General features: G+C 41.8%; 1 protein-coding gene across 4 annotated transcripts in view; it reads left to right on the top strand.

Moving 5' to 3' along the window:
• The window catches only part of ANXA5 (annexin A5), a 42,056-nt gene extending 35,736 nt beyond the window's left edge, over nucleotides 1-6,320 (top strand). For all 4 annotated transcript variants that reach the window (XM_027658889.1, XM_027658887.1, XM_027658886.1 and 1 more), the window contains 5 exons: nucleotides 1,440-1,533; nucleotides 1,850-1,945; nucleotides 2,438-2,496; nucleotides 4,585-4,707; nucleotides 5,789-6,320. In XM_027658889.1, coding sequence (XP_027514690.1) covers nucleotides 1,440-1,533; nucleotides 1,850-1,945; nucleotides 2,438-2,496; nucleotides 4,585-4,707; nucleotides 5,789-5,851 — 435 coding nt within the window. In that variant the 3' untranslated portion in view covers nucleotides 5,852-6,320. The remainder of the gene's footprint in view (nucleotides 1-1,439; nucleotides 1,534-1,849; nucleotides 1,946-2,437; nucleotides 2,497-4,584; nucleotides 4,708-5,788) is intronic.
• The last annotated feature ends 10,159 nt before the right edge of the window (nucleotides 6,321-16,479 follow it).

The raw sequence follows: 16,479 nt of genomic DNA, 5'->3' as shown, positions 1-16,479 counted from the left end.
AAATTGCAGCTTGAAAATTAGTGGGGCAAGTGTTTGAATCATGAACTAGACTGCTTCATGAAAGTGTCAGTCTTGGGAGGCAGATTCCTTTTGACTTCTTTAATTGAGTTGAAATGAGCATCTAAATTTAGGAAGCACCACACCTAAATGCTGAAAGAGTCCTGGGTTTCTAAATGGCCTCTGTGGTTTGCTGTGTACATTTGGTTTGAGCTGAGACCTCGAGTCAATGGACTTTACATTCACCATCCAACAGAGCTGGAACAGGTTCAGTAATTTTATAATTACTGTTGCCAGGTACAGATGGTCAGAATTGAGGTGCATGACTCTGCAAATGTTAGACTGTTTTTGACTTTTCAGTGTTTTTATTGAGTCACCTGATATTCTGGAAAGGATTGAAGGCAAGATTTTTGCTCAGTGATGATTTTTAATTTTTTGGGTCTATGATTAATAAATATTAATTCAAAGCAGTTGGGGGACTTTTCTGAGAATGCATGAAGGAGAAAGTTTAACTTTTTGGAAAAGATTTTGTGAATATCACTTCTTTAAAGTTATGCAGTTGAGGTACCCTTTGGGTATTGCCCAGCAGCAAGGCAGGTAAAAACCTAAAGCTCGCATAAAATATAATTTACAACTTGTAGTATCTCTAAATAAATGTTTTCCTGACATTTCTAAATGCTGTACTGGGACTGCTCATTTGCTACTGGATGGAGAGTGTTGGTACTCATTTGGAGAACTTAGCATATTTTTTTTTTAATTAAATATACTTGCAGTGAAGGCTTTAGTAGCTTTTTCCTCTCCAACCCTATTTTACTCTGTACAATTGGTATTAAAAAGAACATGGAGAGTCACAAATGTGGTTTGAATAGGGTTGGTCTTTGCATCAAGAATTACTTGCCTTCAGAGCAATGAATGTGCTAAAATGATAAAATGATAAAAATCTGGCTTCATATGACTAAGAATTATCAGCCCACAAATCTGTTTCTAAATCCATCTTCCCCTCCATGTTGGAAAACTTCCTCCTGGGCCAAGTTAGCATGGATCTGCCATTGGAGAGTCCATGTGTGACAAAGTTTTCCTAGTCTGATTTGAAAAAGGGGAGGAAAAAAAGGGCAGAAAAAGCAGTATTGGGAATAGATTTTATTTGCTGTATTATCCCAGTTCCAGAAAACTTCAGGGTTATGAAAGGGCTTTGTGCAGTCGGTTTGAGGGCCTTAAACAGCATTACTCATGTAAATGCTTTCACAGTCGATTCCAGATTATTTCTTTTATTTCTAAGATGAGTTCAATGCTTGGCAATTTTATTTTGTTTTTTTTTCCCCCTCCAGCTATAGCTTGTTAGTAAGTTTAATGCTCCTTAGAGTGAGACAAATGGAGCTTTTTCACAGGGTGTGTGGACACATGACAAATGCTGCTGTTTTGATCTCTTGAATTCTCAACAGGTCTTGTTTAGAGCTGGGGAGCTGAAATGGGGAACAGATGAAGAAAAGTTCATCACCATCTTGGGAACCCGCAGCGTTTCCCACCTCAGGAGGGGTAGGTGGTGTGGTTCCTGTGTGCCTGGAAAATTCTGCCTGAAAGCCAGCTCATGTATAAGTGCATAGTTCTATTAGCTGTTAATAAAGAGACAATACTTTTTTTTTCCCCTGCTCCTTATCCATTCATAAGTCCGTTTGACCGGGATGTTTAGGCCATTGGAAATAAAGGTGGAGGGATGTATTAGGTGGTAACCATCCAGTAGGAAAGTGGGGCAGAGGGAAGAATGATACCCAGATGGCATTATCCTGCACTGGGGAGGGACAGGGAGGAATGCTGGCCGTGCACCTGACTGAGGACACTTTGTGTTTTGCAGTGTTTGACAAGTACATGACTATTTCTGGCTTCCAAATTGAAGAGACCATTGACCGAGAAACCTCTGGTGACTTGGAGAAGCTGCTTTTGGCAGTTGGTAATTAAGTCTTAATAGATCTAGAACTGGCCTTCTTTGCCTACTGCCAGGCCTCTTTAAATGGCAGTTGTTACAGGAAGTGGCATGAAAACACGGTTCCTTTTGGAAGTTAATCACCTGGGGTCTATTTTGGTATCTAGAGAATAGGCCTTTATTTCTCCTTTATCAGAGGGGGGGCTGGAGGGGAGGTGGTGAACTGCACGTGAGACAAAAATTTAGGATTCCTGGCAGCTCATCTAGGACAGTGTGGTGGTAATTCGTGTCTGGGAGTAGAATTTGACTAGGAAAGTATCTTTTCCATTAGAAATAAATGGTATATTCTAACTCCCAGAACCCAAAGAGCTGTAACAGAGGAACAGAGCAGGTGACAACTGGACACTTAATTGTCCACACTGCAGAGAATGACCCAGTAACACACACCTTGCCTTGGCAATGGAGGGTTGTCCTGTATTGAATAACAGTCAGTAATTCAACCATTTGCCTTTTTCTCAGTGAAATGCATCCGAAGTGTGCCTGCCTATTTTGCTGAGACTCTGTATTACTCCATGAAGGTATGTACATGTTTTCCATCTCCTCCAGCTACAATTCCTCTCCCTTTTGCTTGTTCTTGGCTTCTTCTTTCACTGTAAGTACCAACAGGATGCTGTTGGCAACTAAGTTTCTGCAAAAGGTTAAGGGCACGCAGATCTGAGAGAGGATACAAACAATTCATAAGGTTTACTTTGAATTCTTCATAGGTTTGTCAGACTGTAAATCATTTATGGTCTCATCAGCTGTTTCTTGACTTGATGCTGTTACATTAGAAAATATCTGGTGACATCACTGGCACTTTCAGCTGAATAAAGTCTACAATATCTTTAGGTGGTGGATGTACTGAGGAAGTAAAGACAACCAAAACCTGAACTGTAAACTGTGCAAATTAGTGCTCTTTGTTTTGAAGGTAGTTACAGACTGAAGGCAGAGTTAGCTTTGAAACATGTTTTAATTACTACTCATCCTGTTTTGAGAAGGCAAAAAAACTCATCAGGGAAAAGGAAAGAGGCTTAAACAGCTACAAGAGTTTATGCAGGGGAATCACATTAGCAACACATCTGTGTTCCTGTTGGCTTTGCCTTCTCTTGGATGGGAAGAGATAAGCAGGGAAAACTGCATTTTTAACTCCCAGTGGATAATATTAATTAAAGCTAAGGTAGGTAGTCTGTTGTTTTCAGGCAAGTTCCCAGCTCCCCTGAAGAATTCCTCCCTTCCCGTTGCTGGAAAACCTTGAGGTATGTTTGTCACCAGATGGTTGTGTTGATGAGGTGTCAGCATGAGAATTAGTGATAAGACACAAAACGATGGCTTAATTTTTAAAAGTTGCTTTACTGCTTTTATAGATACCAATGTAAAATATGGTTCAGGTGAAAAATACAAACTATTATACCAGTACGCTGAGCTGTATGAGGAGGATTGCTTTTTTCTTATTTATTGATTTTTATTTTTTAAAGAATACCATTTTCCTGGAGGGTTTAGATTCTTGTAGACTTTTATTATGAGGAGCCTGAAGAACGTGTGCTGATGAGATCCCCAATTAATTTTTTTAAAATTAATAAAAATCATTAAGCACTTCAGATAAGAAAGCTCTTCATCAATTATTACTTTGGCAGAGGAGTTTTCACTTCTAATTTATCGATTTGGCATGACAAAGTTCAACACTGAGCAGAGTTTGCTTTCATGATTAGGTGGGGCAGAGCTCGGCTTTTACGGGATTCTAATGTCAAATCCTACTCAGAAACCACTGGACTCATGGCATAACTTCTGAGCAGCCTTAGGGCATTTTTAGGTGTAATCCAAGAATGTTGCACCCAGTCCAAGGATTGAGTGACCATGAAGATGATCGTGGGGGCTCTGCCAGGTCCTTCCCTGAGGTGCATGAGCAGGTCAGCACATGGACATCTGTATCGCTTCAGCTTGTGTGGAGTCTGCCTTGTCTGAGCACAGGGGTCAGGATTTAGTCTGCCCAGCCTGCCAGCACAGGAACTTCAAATGCTTGAAGTAATCAAGATGAATAAAAGAGTGGAGCATGTTTGTGTGGTTGGAAAAGGTTTATAAAGTTTGCCTTCATAATAAACAGCTGAATGGTCCGTGGAACAAGTTGCTCTGCTGTGTCTTGCTGTACAATGCTACGTGTTTTGTATTAGTCACTGTTAGGATTTCTGTGCCCCACTGCAGAACTGGCTGCTGTTCTGCAGTCTCAGAGTACATTGGAAGGCTGATTTATACGTGATGCTGATTGTGGTGATCAGTTCTCCTGCTGTGTAACCTTGGAACTGGGTTATTTGGCATGTATCTGGGCATTCACAGTTGAAGCCTGTGAGATGAAACATGAAATGAGAGGTCTGACCACATGGCACTTGACAGAAGTGCAAGGATTAGAGCACCCTGCAGGGCCAGTCCTCTGTTCTCCACATTGCAGTGTGAATGTCTTGTGATACTGTCCCAGTATTCTCTGGTTTGGAGTTGGAATGTAATACAGGCTTGATTTGAGATGCCACTTGTTGCTTTCTTGTTGTACCCTGGTTGTTTGTATTTGCTGTTTTGTTGCAGCCTCTGTCCAAAGCAAACTCATATTTGACTCATCTTGAATCTCTTCTCTGCAGGGGGCTGGCACTGATGATGACACCCTGATCAGAGTCATGGTTTCCAGGAGTGAAATCGATCTGTTGGATGTTAGGCGGGAATTCAGGAAGAACTTCGCAAAATCCTTGTTTCAAATGATTCAGGTAAAATGACTGTTCTGTTGTCAGGGAACACAGGGGTGATTGAGGTGGCATTGTTGTCACAGCGTATTTTCTTGGGAGGAGGTGGATGTGAGTAGAGCTGGATGACACATTAAACTCGGAATGATGTGGTGGCTCTGCACTTTTGGCGAGCACCACGTTGCATTGTTTAAGCAGGGGACACTTCCTATGGGAAGCTAAAGGTTTCCTTCCAGTGTTCACTAGGACAGATGCTGTGGGTTTCTGAAATGACAATTTTTCATACACCCTTTTTAGCTACTGCTTCACTTCCTTTTTCTTGCCTGGGTGCCTTGTAGTCAGTGCTTCAAAGATGGTGCTGGCTCCAGAAAAACGGCGTTGGGGCTGGGAGTATGAATTATTGTGAGGTTGAAGTTAAAATCTTGGGTTGTGGTGTGGAACCTTTGACACCATTTCCAAGTGGAAAACATTTCACTGTGGAACCAGTCTGAATCATAATCTCCTTTGAATGATGGAAAGGGGCAGGAAGGGAAAGAGCCAGTGAGGAATCCAGAGCCAGCTGTTGCTGCACAGTTGAAGCCAAAATGCTTTTTTCCCCTAGGATTTTCTTCTTGTTTTATTTTTAAATGCTACTTTTTACAATTTTCTGTTGTCATTCCTGACATTATGCTCCCTTGATTAGGCTGGGTGGAGTTGCTTTTGGCACTGCCAGTCCTGCCCACACAGCTGTCCTGTGGATTTTGTATCAGAGCTTCCCACTGATTGCCAGGAGCAGGACTGGGGACTTTGTAAGCCGTGGCAGGTGCACTTTGCTCATCAAATGTGTTGCTTTTGGTGCTGCTTTGAGGCTTCTCCTTTGGACTTCCTCCCTGCAGATAAATGTATTTGAATAAACCCTGGGCTGCTCAGTCACAGTAAAGCTTTTGGAGGTTTTTATGTTTCTGAAAGTCCATCCGTGTAAATGTACGAGAGGCAGAGGATTTCCTCGTGTCGTTCCTGAGTGGAGAGTCATCCCTGTGGATTTCCTGTGGGTGTGCTGTGCTGGGGCCCTCCTTGGCTGGTGTGTGTGTTGGTGACTCACAGTGACTGCTCTGTGTGTTCACAGAAAGACACGTCTGGGGACTACAGGAAAGCCCTGCTGCTGCTCTGTGGTGGCGACGATGAGTAACGGGGACACCCAGGATCTCTTGTACTCCAGCTTTGCACCCCATAGTTGGCATGTCTACCTAAGTTTTTATACCTTAATGCTTTGTGGCTGCTTGAATTTATACTGGCATTGCACTTATTAGGAATGAGCATATTGTTAGCCAAGTGATCCCTTCTTCCCCACATCCCAACTTACAGGAGTTTCAAGTGCCTTTGGTGATATGAGAGTCATCTTCATGGAAGATGGATGCTGAGGACCAAGTTCTTTGCAAGTGTTTTTGCTGAAATAGGAAAAAGTAATCATGTATTGCACTAATCGTTTGAAGATTATCCTTTTTTCCATACATTTCCACCAAATGTTAAGCCTGTTCTAACATGACAAACAAAGCAAAGATATCCTTTGTATGTAATGTCTGAATGAGTTTGCTGAACATAATATGAGCAATCATTGGAAATCTAAAGGACCAATAAATTTTTCCCCTCTTATCACAGTTGTATGTGGTTTTGAATCTATTTTCCCTTTCATATGATATCACTGCTCCAAATTGTTGGTAAATATTTCCTACTGTTTTTCAGGCTTCTGAGGACATATATGATGTTTTGCAGCTCTTCATCTTCCTGTCTAGCCTAGTATATGGTGGTGCTGCTGTTCAGTGTAGCTGGGAAACCAAATTACTGGTGCTTGCTGGGCATTGCATTCTCATTTTGTGCTGCTTTGTTTCTCTCTTCTCTGAAGCTGGGGGAAGGAAGGGAAGCTGTTGCACAGTGCCAGAGTAGAGCAGATGCTGCATTTTAGGACCAGCCAAAGATTTCTGGGATGGAAGCAAGTGAAGAAGAGATGGGAAGATAGTGATGAGTTCTTCAGGGATCTTAGATGACAAGAGGATGGCTGCAGCACCACTCTCATCAGGTTAGCAGGGAGCAAAGCACAGGCTCAGAGAAGCACCAACCTGTCACATGGGCTGCCTTAAATTCTCTGGTTTAGTTCATCATCTGTGACTGACACTGAAAATTAAATTGACATGTGTGAAGGAGAAGAAAGAGGCTTCTGTCTCATGCTTTATAAGGGCTGAACACCCTGGTTCTAAACTGAGCTTATCAATTAGTCCCATACATCAGCTGTGAAAACTGCACTTTCTAATAGTCCTGTTCAGATTGATTCTTCACAGGTTATTAAGGCCTTTAAAACTTTCCTATTGAATAAACTTAAAGTTTTAATTTTTGTATTGTAATTCTGAATTAGTACTGTCATGATCTCCTGCTACTGAAGTACTTGGTTTTCAATGTATAATATGAAAGCTTTTTTGAGAAGTAAATATGTCAACTAAGGCCTTATCCACTCTCAAAGTTTCTCTGTTTTCCATTCTGTCACAGACATGCACTCCCTCTTTCCTGCTCATGCACTCTCACTTTCATTCTTTCTCCACCCTGCTTCTTTTTGTCCAAATTCAAGACTTATGGATTTGGGGGTTTGTGGGTTACTTTTTTTTAGTAATTTTTTAAAGTGATTTAATATTTGCCAAGGCAAAATCATGCACAGAAATCTTTGCTAAGGCACTACTTTCTACTGCTTCAGAGATTAGGAACTGTATTTAATTTTTCAGCTTCTTTCAGGTCCTTTGGAATTCTTGGGAAGGTAGCATCTGATCTCCATGATCTGTTATCAGTCCTCTTGTAGATTTTGGTGAAGCTCTTGCAGCAAGGGTTGAACATTGTCACAAACCTGATGCTTACGGCTTGAATGCAATGATCTAAATTACTGCCAGAATTTGTAAGTAGTAACTCTGAACAGAAGTTGTTGGGGTCAGTATAATATCAGACATCTGCAGAAAGTTTTAGGATGCAAGTGAGCAGAAGTGTTTGAAATTCCCTTTTGAAGTAATTAAACTTTCTTTAAGAAGTCTAATTAAAATGGAAGGAATGTTATTGAATTATAATATTTCTAGTATCTAGTATGTCACACCCTTTTATGAATACAGAATTTGGTATTTCCAGTACAGCACATTCCTAAGAGAGCTTTTAAGCTACAGCTGCCAATGAATTAATTACTTCCTTTGGCAGTAGTTAATCATTGGTGTGTTTGGGTTTTTTTCCTCTCCATCTTCTGATTTTGATTCATGAAAATCTGTGTTCTGTTGGTTTCTGGCACAACTTTGTGTTGAGAAATCCCATCAAGCTCTTTGCTAAGTCAGGAGTCAATTGGAGCATGAGCACTAAAATCAGCCCTTGCTATCCATGAAGAATCTGTTTTAAAGCAAACTTCAGTAAATCAAATATTGTTTTGCCTGAAAAGCCTACTGCCCTTCCTTCTTTGTCCTTCTTCCTCCCACAGGAGAAAGTGTTTTAGGACCTCCTATTTTACCATGAGAAATATTAAACTCTTTATTTGCTTTCATCACACCTTTATCTTTGCACTATTGCAGACGTAGTGTATTGGGGGGGGGGGGAAGTGATCTTTATTAACTTCTTTACTTGATTTTCCCCTCAGTTTTCTATTGATGCATATGAAATTATGATTTTGCTTTATTTATATTCCTGAGAAGTGCTATTTTCTTATTGTTTCTTTATCGCACTTCCACACTGACAGCTGGAATTGCTGTGGGCATTTATTTACTCAAACCTGTCTTGAAAGCAATAATTTATGAACAAGGCAATATTACGCATGAGGAGCTCTAAGCAGTAACTCCTTTTTGATTTAGTGTTCAATACATCAAACATCAGCCAGCTTATCCACATATACCCATAGCTATACATTTGTAACAGGCAGGCTTTTATCTGCCTCCATTTGGCATTCGAGGAGAGGTGAGGTGGCTGGTGCAGAACATGGAGCTGCCCTGGATGGCTTTCATCAGAAATAGTAACTTTCTCTTCTGTAATTAACCCTTTCTGTGTCTTGCAAGTTTGAAATGAAAAAAAAAAGTTCCTCAGAAAGACTATGGTATCAAAAATAATGTTGTTGAAAAAGAATCCGGAGCCTGGAGTAGGTATGTGACTCAAAAGAATTTTGTAGGTAAGTCACCTGTCAGGTATCTGCAGGTCACTGCTCCTGATGTTGCATTTCTGACTTTATCTCTTTGTCTCAGTAAAGCTTCCAGTCACGTGGTTGTTTTGTCCCTGTCCAACGAAGCATCTACAGAAACGTTGCAACCCCACAGAGTGGCTGCAAACAAACCACAAGGGTTTTTTCTCGTCGTGCCTTCAAGAAGCTTTGCTGTAATCAGCAAAAGAGCTGAGTGGAGAGGTTTGCGCCCAGTCTTTTGGTGTCTGTAGTTTACAGCTCGAGTTCCTCTGGGTGTCGATAGGGTGAGTGAGAGTGAGTGGAATTCCCATTTCCCAAATGGGACAGGAGTCCCGTTCTCCAGACAGTGCCTGTGCCATTCGCCGTGCAGGCAGGGGATGGTGCTGTTGTTCCAAGTAACCTTGTGCAGGTCATGATGCTGCTCAAGATTTCCCTTCTCTCTTGAATCACTTGCTTAATATTTTGGGGGTTTTTTGCACCTCTTTCAGATTGCTTTCCTCAACCTAAAGCATTAGTCAAACAATTGAATTTTTTGCTATTGTATTTTCAGGATCCTTTAATATAATTTTGTGTGTGCTATGAAATGAGAGAGACTAGTGAACTTTATTGGAAACAGAAGCTGGGTTTACACACATGACATTTTTATTAATGTTAAGCATTTCCCTTCTGCAATCTGAGCACAGACAACCTCCAGTATTCCACCCCAGTCACAGTTAGGAAAAATTAGAAAATCTGTTTTTGTTAAACTCATGCATTTATAACTTGTGAGTTTAGTGGAACAGATTTTGCTGTGCCAGTATTATTTCATATGCAGAGATTTCTCACCTGCAGTCCCTGAATTATTACCATGTTTTAGTGAGCCTGGGAGGTTATTTCATATTATTCAAGCAACAGCATGACTGCCCTACACTGTGTAAAGAAATGGAAAGGCTGTGGAGGATCTGATATTTTAGGAAGTAACTGCGTAATTAGCAAGAAAAACTCATCACTCTCATGGAGCAGAAAGGACAGGAAAGATAATATTTTTAATTTTTTTTTATTTCAACCAGTTGTGTATGATTTGATAACAAACTGAGAGCAGGAAAGAGGAAGGATGGTGTAAGACACTAATCTAGTGTGCTACTACATTAGGAAAGGGCCAAAGTAATCTTCCATTGGTGTCTGTGGGAAGTGGGCTCATCAATCCTCCCGGATCTAGAGTATATGCACATAGAATTCCATCCACAGAGTAGTCTCATGGTTTTAACTTTTGGCTACTTCTAACCTTAATTTCAGTAGGTAGCACAATGGTAAAACAAGAGGTCCTGGTCTTGGTCTTTCTTTTACACACATCTATGAAGGCAAAAAGTCCCACCTACACTGGTTGGCTTTTTATTTCCGCGCACTTTGCAGTAAATGTGCTTCCCTCTTACCCTTCCTATTCTCAAAGCCTCCTTCAATAACAGGCTACAAACTGCATATAATGAGGCCTAAAAGGCACAACAGCACCTCTGAAATCCAGTGGCAATGTCATTAGAAGCCTTACTCTGTGTATTCAGCACATGTTGTGTTCTTTCGTGCTGACTGCTTTGTATGCAGAAATATTAAATCAGGGAATTTACTCTGGATGCCTCTAAAACTTCATTAGTTATTTTGCCTGTTTATCTGTGCTCATCCTTCTGGCACTTTATGTTTACTTTCAGAAAACAATTCTCTGATGATAAGGATGAATGGAGGAAATTAAGAGTTTATAGATCATGATTGTGCTGGCACCAAGTGACTATGAATGCTAAAATAAAAGGAAAAGAAGTGCATTCATTTTTGGTGTGTTTCAGCAATGGCAGCTTAGTGTTTAAAACTGACTTTCCACCGTTGCCATCCACTGCTGCTAACAAAGAGGTGAGCCAGTGTTCAGTCACAGCTTACACTTCTATTGTATTCACCATCTTAGTAGCAGTGCTTGCATTATATATTACATGCAGACCCCCATGTGGGCTTCACTTGAAATGGGTCTCTCCCAGGTTGTTCCTTACTGGACACAGCCAAGATTTTCCTTTAATGATGATACAGACATGGTATCAGATGATACAGACTTGGAAGGAAGAATGAAACTGGTTTTTTTGCTCCTGTGGGTTTTTTTTACCTACACTCCCTCTCCTTTTCCTTCATGCTTTATGTTAACAGGATCTATAAAATGTTTTAAAATCTTATCTCCAGGTAATGTAACTTGCTGCTCCATGAAGAGCATCACAGTGATTCTCCCACACAGCTGGTATAAAACATCTGTTAACCTTAAGGGTATTATACAGCAACCACCCTGTAGTGCCATTTACAGTGGGTAAAAACACACTGCCATCCATCAAAGACATCCTCTGGCTACAGGAAACAAAACCCAGGCAAAATGATTGCCTGATTATTTAACCTGTTTACTTTGTGGTTTGCCTTGGCTCAGGACCCACTGTGTCACCTCCACTCGAGGCTGATGGATCATGATGTGTATTTATCTGAAGCCTCTTGCTGTTTGTCTCAGTCTGTCTTACCAGGCTCTTGTGTTGCAGGGTGGGATCCAAGCAGCCCTCACAGCACTCATGGCTCAGGTTAACAACACATTTACACCAAAGATCCCTCCTCACAATTTGCTTCAGTCCTTGTGCAGGCAGAGCCCTGGTGTTACTGTGACCTATGAGCTGCTCAGGGACGGGGAGTTGACTGGTAGGAAGAAGGGAGGAGAGAAGGCTTGGAACTGATGAATAACCAGGAGAAGAGGAGAGTCATTTACTGCTCTCAGACTAGAAAAACCAGGACCCCCCAGCAACACTGCCAGGTAGGAAGCTTGGAAGCAAAATGAAAGGAAAAGTGCGTCACGACGTGATTAAATTATAGACCCTGTTGTTACATGGCACTATGGAGACAGTGACTACAAGTGACACTGGTAAGATAAAAAGACCAGTTCATGCAAACAAGTTCTTTGGTGGGTTTTACAGCAGATACAGTGTGTGGCTCATGCTGTTCCCAGCTGCTTTTTCTGGGATGTAGCAGGGAGCCCTGTCACTGCTGACAGCCAGTTCTTGGATTAAATTGCCCACCCTCTGAGACAGGTACCAGGTTTTATTTTTCTCCTCTTAATGCTTGGCTAACAATTAATTTATCTTCCTCTTGACTGCCTGCTAAGTCATGTCTTAAAAATGTTAAAATATTCCTATAAGACTTTCTCCACACAAGAAAGTGCTGCATTATGAGGTTGTTAATTTATAGCCTCTGGGGAGTAACCTTGATGAATTCCGAGCTGAGCTGAAGTGATTCAGAGGAGACAACAGTCTGGAAGGAGTGTTGGAGATGTGGCTGTTCCTGCCTTGGGGAGGGGAGAAGAGAGGACAGTGTTTCTCAACCTATTTTAGTTGAAGACTCACCTAAACCTATTTGAAAAACAAACTAACAAAAATGAAGGAAAACTTGGAACATGCACCTGTTTTTCCCTGATCCCCTCCCGTTTCATTTATTCACATGAGGTTTGTGTGTGTGTGTAGGTGAACAAGACCTTTCTAGTAAGTGCTTGCAATGGTTTGCTAGACTGTGTTCTCAAGGAGTTTTGTTTTCAGCAGATTCCTGCCAGTTCCTAGTCTTGGAAATGATGGATGGGGAGAGGCTTCCCGGGCTTGCACTTGCCTGGAGCAATGCCAAGCCGACGGACAGCGAAGATCTGACATAAGAGAAGTAGGTCTGTCCCTTTGCTCCTGTTGATACATTTCAGGGTGCCCACAGCTCTCAATGCCCAACACTGAACCTGCCCAGCATCTCATGGGCTGGCCTGTACCAGCCACATTGGGGTGAGAAATGAGCAGGCTAAATTCTATTTGCAGCTGCCAATGGGAACAGCTGCATTTAGTTTTGTCCATACATGCAAAAAGCTGCAACTCCTCCTCTCCCTTCTTTCTCCACAGATTGCTTGCTCAGGACAAATTTCCCTTTTTTGAAGGCCTGACAATTGAACAGTTTGGGTTTTGAACTCCCTTCTTCAAGTTTGTCAACTCAACTTCCCCAGCAACAGTGAGGGAAAGGTCAGATAGTCCCCAGCACAGAGCTTTCCAAGCCTCCTTGGAGGAGTTGTTCTTTTCAAAATGGGGACATTAAACTGCCACATGTGAGACTTGTGTAAGAGGAGTAACACTGGCTGAGGGAACTTTCACAAAACCTGTACTTACGCTGTCTGGCTTGTAGTCCTGGTGGATTTAAGCACACAAGAACTACACTGGAAGACTTGGATGTGGTTTAGCCTTTAAGGCACCTTGTTAGAGAGTCCCATATTAGAAATAGTAGTTAGGATGAAACATGGCATGGAACAGTTTGAGCTTTGGTCAGAGCACTCTGCCAGAGAGGCTCTGGGGACTCTGAGTGCAACTGCAATCGATTGATGACCTCTACAGAGAGAGACTGTAATTGTTACATTTATTCCATTTGAAAATGTCTGGATGTTCTTTTCCATGGGAGCTGTAGGCTCTGCATTCCCTGAGTGCAAGTGTAACTGGCTTTCACGGCAGTTACAGGTAGGGAGGCAAGAAAGAAGTGACTTACCAATTTGCTTTTCAGAAATTTTGCTCTTTGCTCCTCTGGCAATAGGAAAGTCTAAACCTTTTCTGCAGATTCAGAAGTGGCCTTTGTCCATGAAAGGACCTTTGAACATGCTTAACTACACTCTTTTTTCCCCTAAAATTTCCTGGGAGATGAGGTTTTATATATAAAAAGAACATCACTTCCAATACTGTCAGTGCTTGACCAGCTATTTGTAAGAAGTTGAATGAACAGAGCAATATGTAGTAAAGGATTATCCCTCTCTAAATTCTAGGGGTATGATTTGATTTGGACCTTAGAGCAATCAGGGTTTTCAGGGTATTGTGGTACCCTGAGGTTGTCCTGGGGAACAGTGACTTGGTGACATTTCATTCCTTCCCTGATGTCTCCACTCCAAGGAGCAGTGTGACCATTCCTTGCTGGTTTGCATGGGGAGCTGGGTCAGATGAAGGGAGGTGGGTTTTACTCCATAAACACGCTGTTGGTCCTGGGGAAAGTGTTGTGGCAAAGAGCTTACAGGGAGAGAGATGTGATTAGCGTTAAACGGTGTCAAGTCAACCACTAAAAGCTGCAGTGTGGGCAAGTTCCTTGGGAACAGGGGCTTGGGAACAAATCAAGACTTTGTGGCACTTTCAGAGCAGGTTTTGATTGCCTTTCAGTCTCATTTGATGCTCATGTAATGAAAACCTTGCAGAACTCCATGGCTGGCCTAAAAAAATTGCTTTCAGTCTCAGACTGTGTAAGCTTTTTTTTTTTCCCTCATCTTTTTTTTTTTTTCCTAGCATGAGTCACAGTAACAGAGGGTATGTTATAGAAGTTCACAGATGGGAACAGAGAGAAACAACATCCATTCCCAAATGTCAATCCTTTGGAAAAGTACTGGTTTACTGGTGTGCTTAATATCTGAATTAGAGCATGCCCAGGAAGGCACTGATCCTGTCAGAGCTCTGTCAGCTCTTCCACCAAAACACAGATGGAGCCAAGATCCTGAGCTGGCTCATTATCCACCTGCATAACCCATGAGCCAGCCTTTCACAAATGAAAATTGAATTTTGACATTTTTGAGGGTGTGAAAGTGGAAGCAAAGGCTGAAGTATCTTGCCCAGGTTCAATACAGCAAGTCAGTGATGGTTTCCCCTTTTCTGGCATCACTGTTATTAAACCAACAGAATGCTCAGAGAGCTCCAGGAATGTTAATTGCTGACTCCTGGCATGCCAGTATTGCCTGTGACTTGCTGAAGGTCATGTGCCATGTGGGAATTCTGATTGGATATATGGAAGATGGAAAGTTTTGTTGTCTTATCCATCATTTTAATGGCAACACTTATACATAGTTGAGGAAAAAAACAAACCTACTGAGCTGGAAAATACAATCAACTGATAATTTTTCTCCATGAAGCCGAATTGAGCTGTTGACTCACTTTTGTCATCAGTTCATCTGGCTTTATTATTACGTGTAATTTAGCTCCTTCCGTGTAATGTACTTGATAAAGCTAAATGGATACTCTGCTTTATGGATCTCAGCTGAGTACAACTGGAGAGAGATCTTAGCTGGGTGTTGAATAGACTCAAATCCCCCAACAGCAAATTCTGTACATGCTCACATTTTCAGAGGGGGGTATTGAAAACAGGGCACTGGCATAGTGACAGTTTCCTTAGGGAATTGCTGATTGGTAGAAGTCCCTCTGTGCTTAATGTGGAGAAATGGCAGACAGGCAGAGAAGAGCCTTCCTTGTCTCTTCCAGGGATCTGCACCACTGCAGGGTCACTGCCTGCACAGAGGGTAAAGTTTCTCTTGGATTTGGGATTGATAGTGAGCTCTGAAGCTGTAAGACAGGTGTGGTCCAACAAGAAATCTTGCACCTTAACTTTTTCAGGCTTCAGAAATTGCCAGAAGATCTCCCAGGAGATTTCAATTGTGCACTGACAGCTGGAAATCAGACCTGGACAGAGCACCAGATGCGTTACATGAATACTGTGTGTTACACAGGGACCTGTTCAGGTGTGGACTCTGAGAGATCCCATCTAACAAGATTATGCACCCTTTTAATGGCATGGAGATTGCTGGGACCTTGGGATCGTGTGGGATAAATGTGTGGCTTCTAACAGGCTTGAACAGGCCACTTCAGTAAAACCTTTTTGCAAACTGTCTTAGATACTGTGGCTATTTGGGTATGAATTTGTTCCAGATTTAAAAATACCTGCTGCTTTCCTTCCACTTCCTCCACTCAGGCCCACCAAGGGGCTGCCTCTTGGCTCCTCCTTCAGGGCTGCACTGAGTCTCCCAGCCTTGTCCTTCCCACTCTGGAGCCATCTCTGCTCTGTAGGGTATGTGGGACCTTCCTCTCTGGCCAGAATTGCACCCTCTATTTTACTTTGCCTACTGTGAGTTCAGGGACAGTACTTCCTGCTTTGGGTAGTTTTTGGTATCAGAGCACTGAACAGCCAGACAAATGATCTCAAAAGCAATGACGAGTTTTAAAATCTGTGTGAATCTGTGGCTGCCTGCACCAGTGGCTTCCTCACAGTAACTGAGGGCAGGAATTTAGCCTGTAGCAGGTGCAGTTCCTCCTGATTTATCCTGAGAGACCCTCATCATGGTGAATTTACATTTAAATAATCCCATGAAATGCAAGGCTGGCTTTTCTTGAAAAGGTAAATGCAGATAATCAGTAAGGCCTTTCTTGGCTGGTGGTTGAATTATTTTGAGAGCAGAGGTAAAAAGCTTTCTGGTGAACAGAAGGTAGAAAAACCTTAATGTGTTTACATGACATGGTGGGACAATAAATTAAAATTGTCTTTTGTTTGTTTGTTTGGATGTTTGTAATATATTTTCCACCCTAGTAATCTCTACAAGTCCCAGTGAAATACATGAGGCTGTCTGGTGGTACCACAAGAGACTTATATTCTTTAGCTCACAACCCTCTGGAACTTTGAAAAAAAAATAAATGATTTAATGAGTGACAGATATTTAGCCTGGCTCAATAAATAAGTCTAGAGAAAATTGAGAGGGAGACTTCAGTGGGGGACTAAGGAAATGTGATGTTGTTTTGAATAAGAAGTGTTAGGAAAATGTTAGGAGG

Source organism: Corapipo altera, unplaced genomic scaffold, assembly GCF_003945725.1.
Source record: "Corapipo altera isolate COAL_440 unplaced genomic scaffold, ASM394572v1 255, whole genome shotgun sequence".
Taxonomy (NCBI): Eukaryota; Metazoa; Chordata; class Aves; order Passeriformes; family Pipridae; genus Corapipo; species Corapipo altera.
Note: the sequence above shows the minus strand (reverse complement) of the source record. Positions and strands in the feature narration are given on the sequence as shown.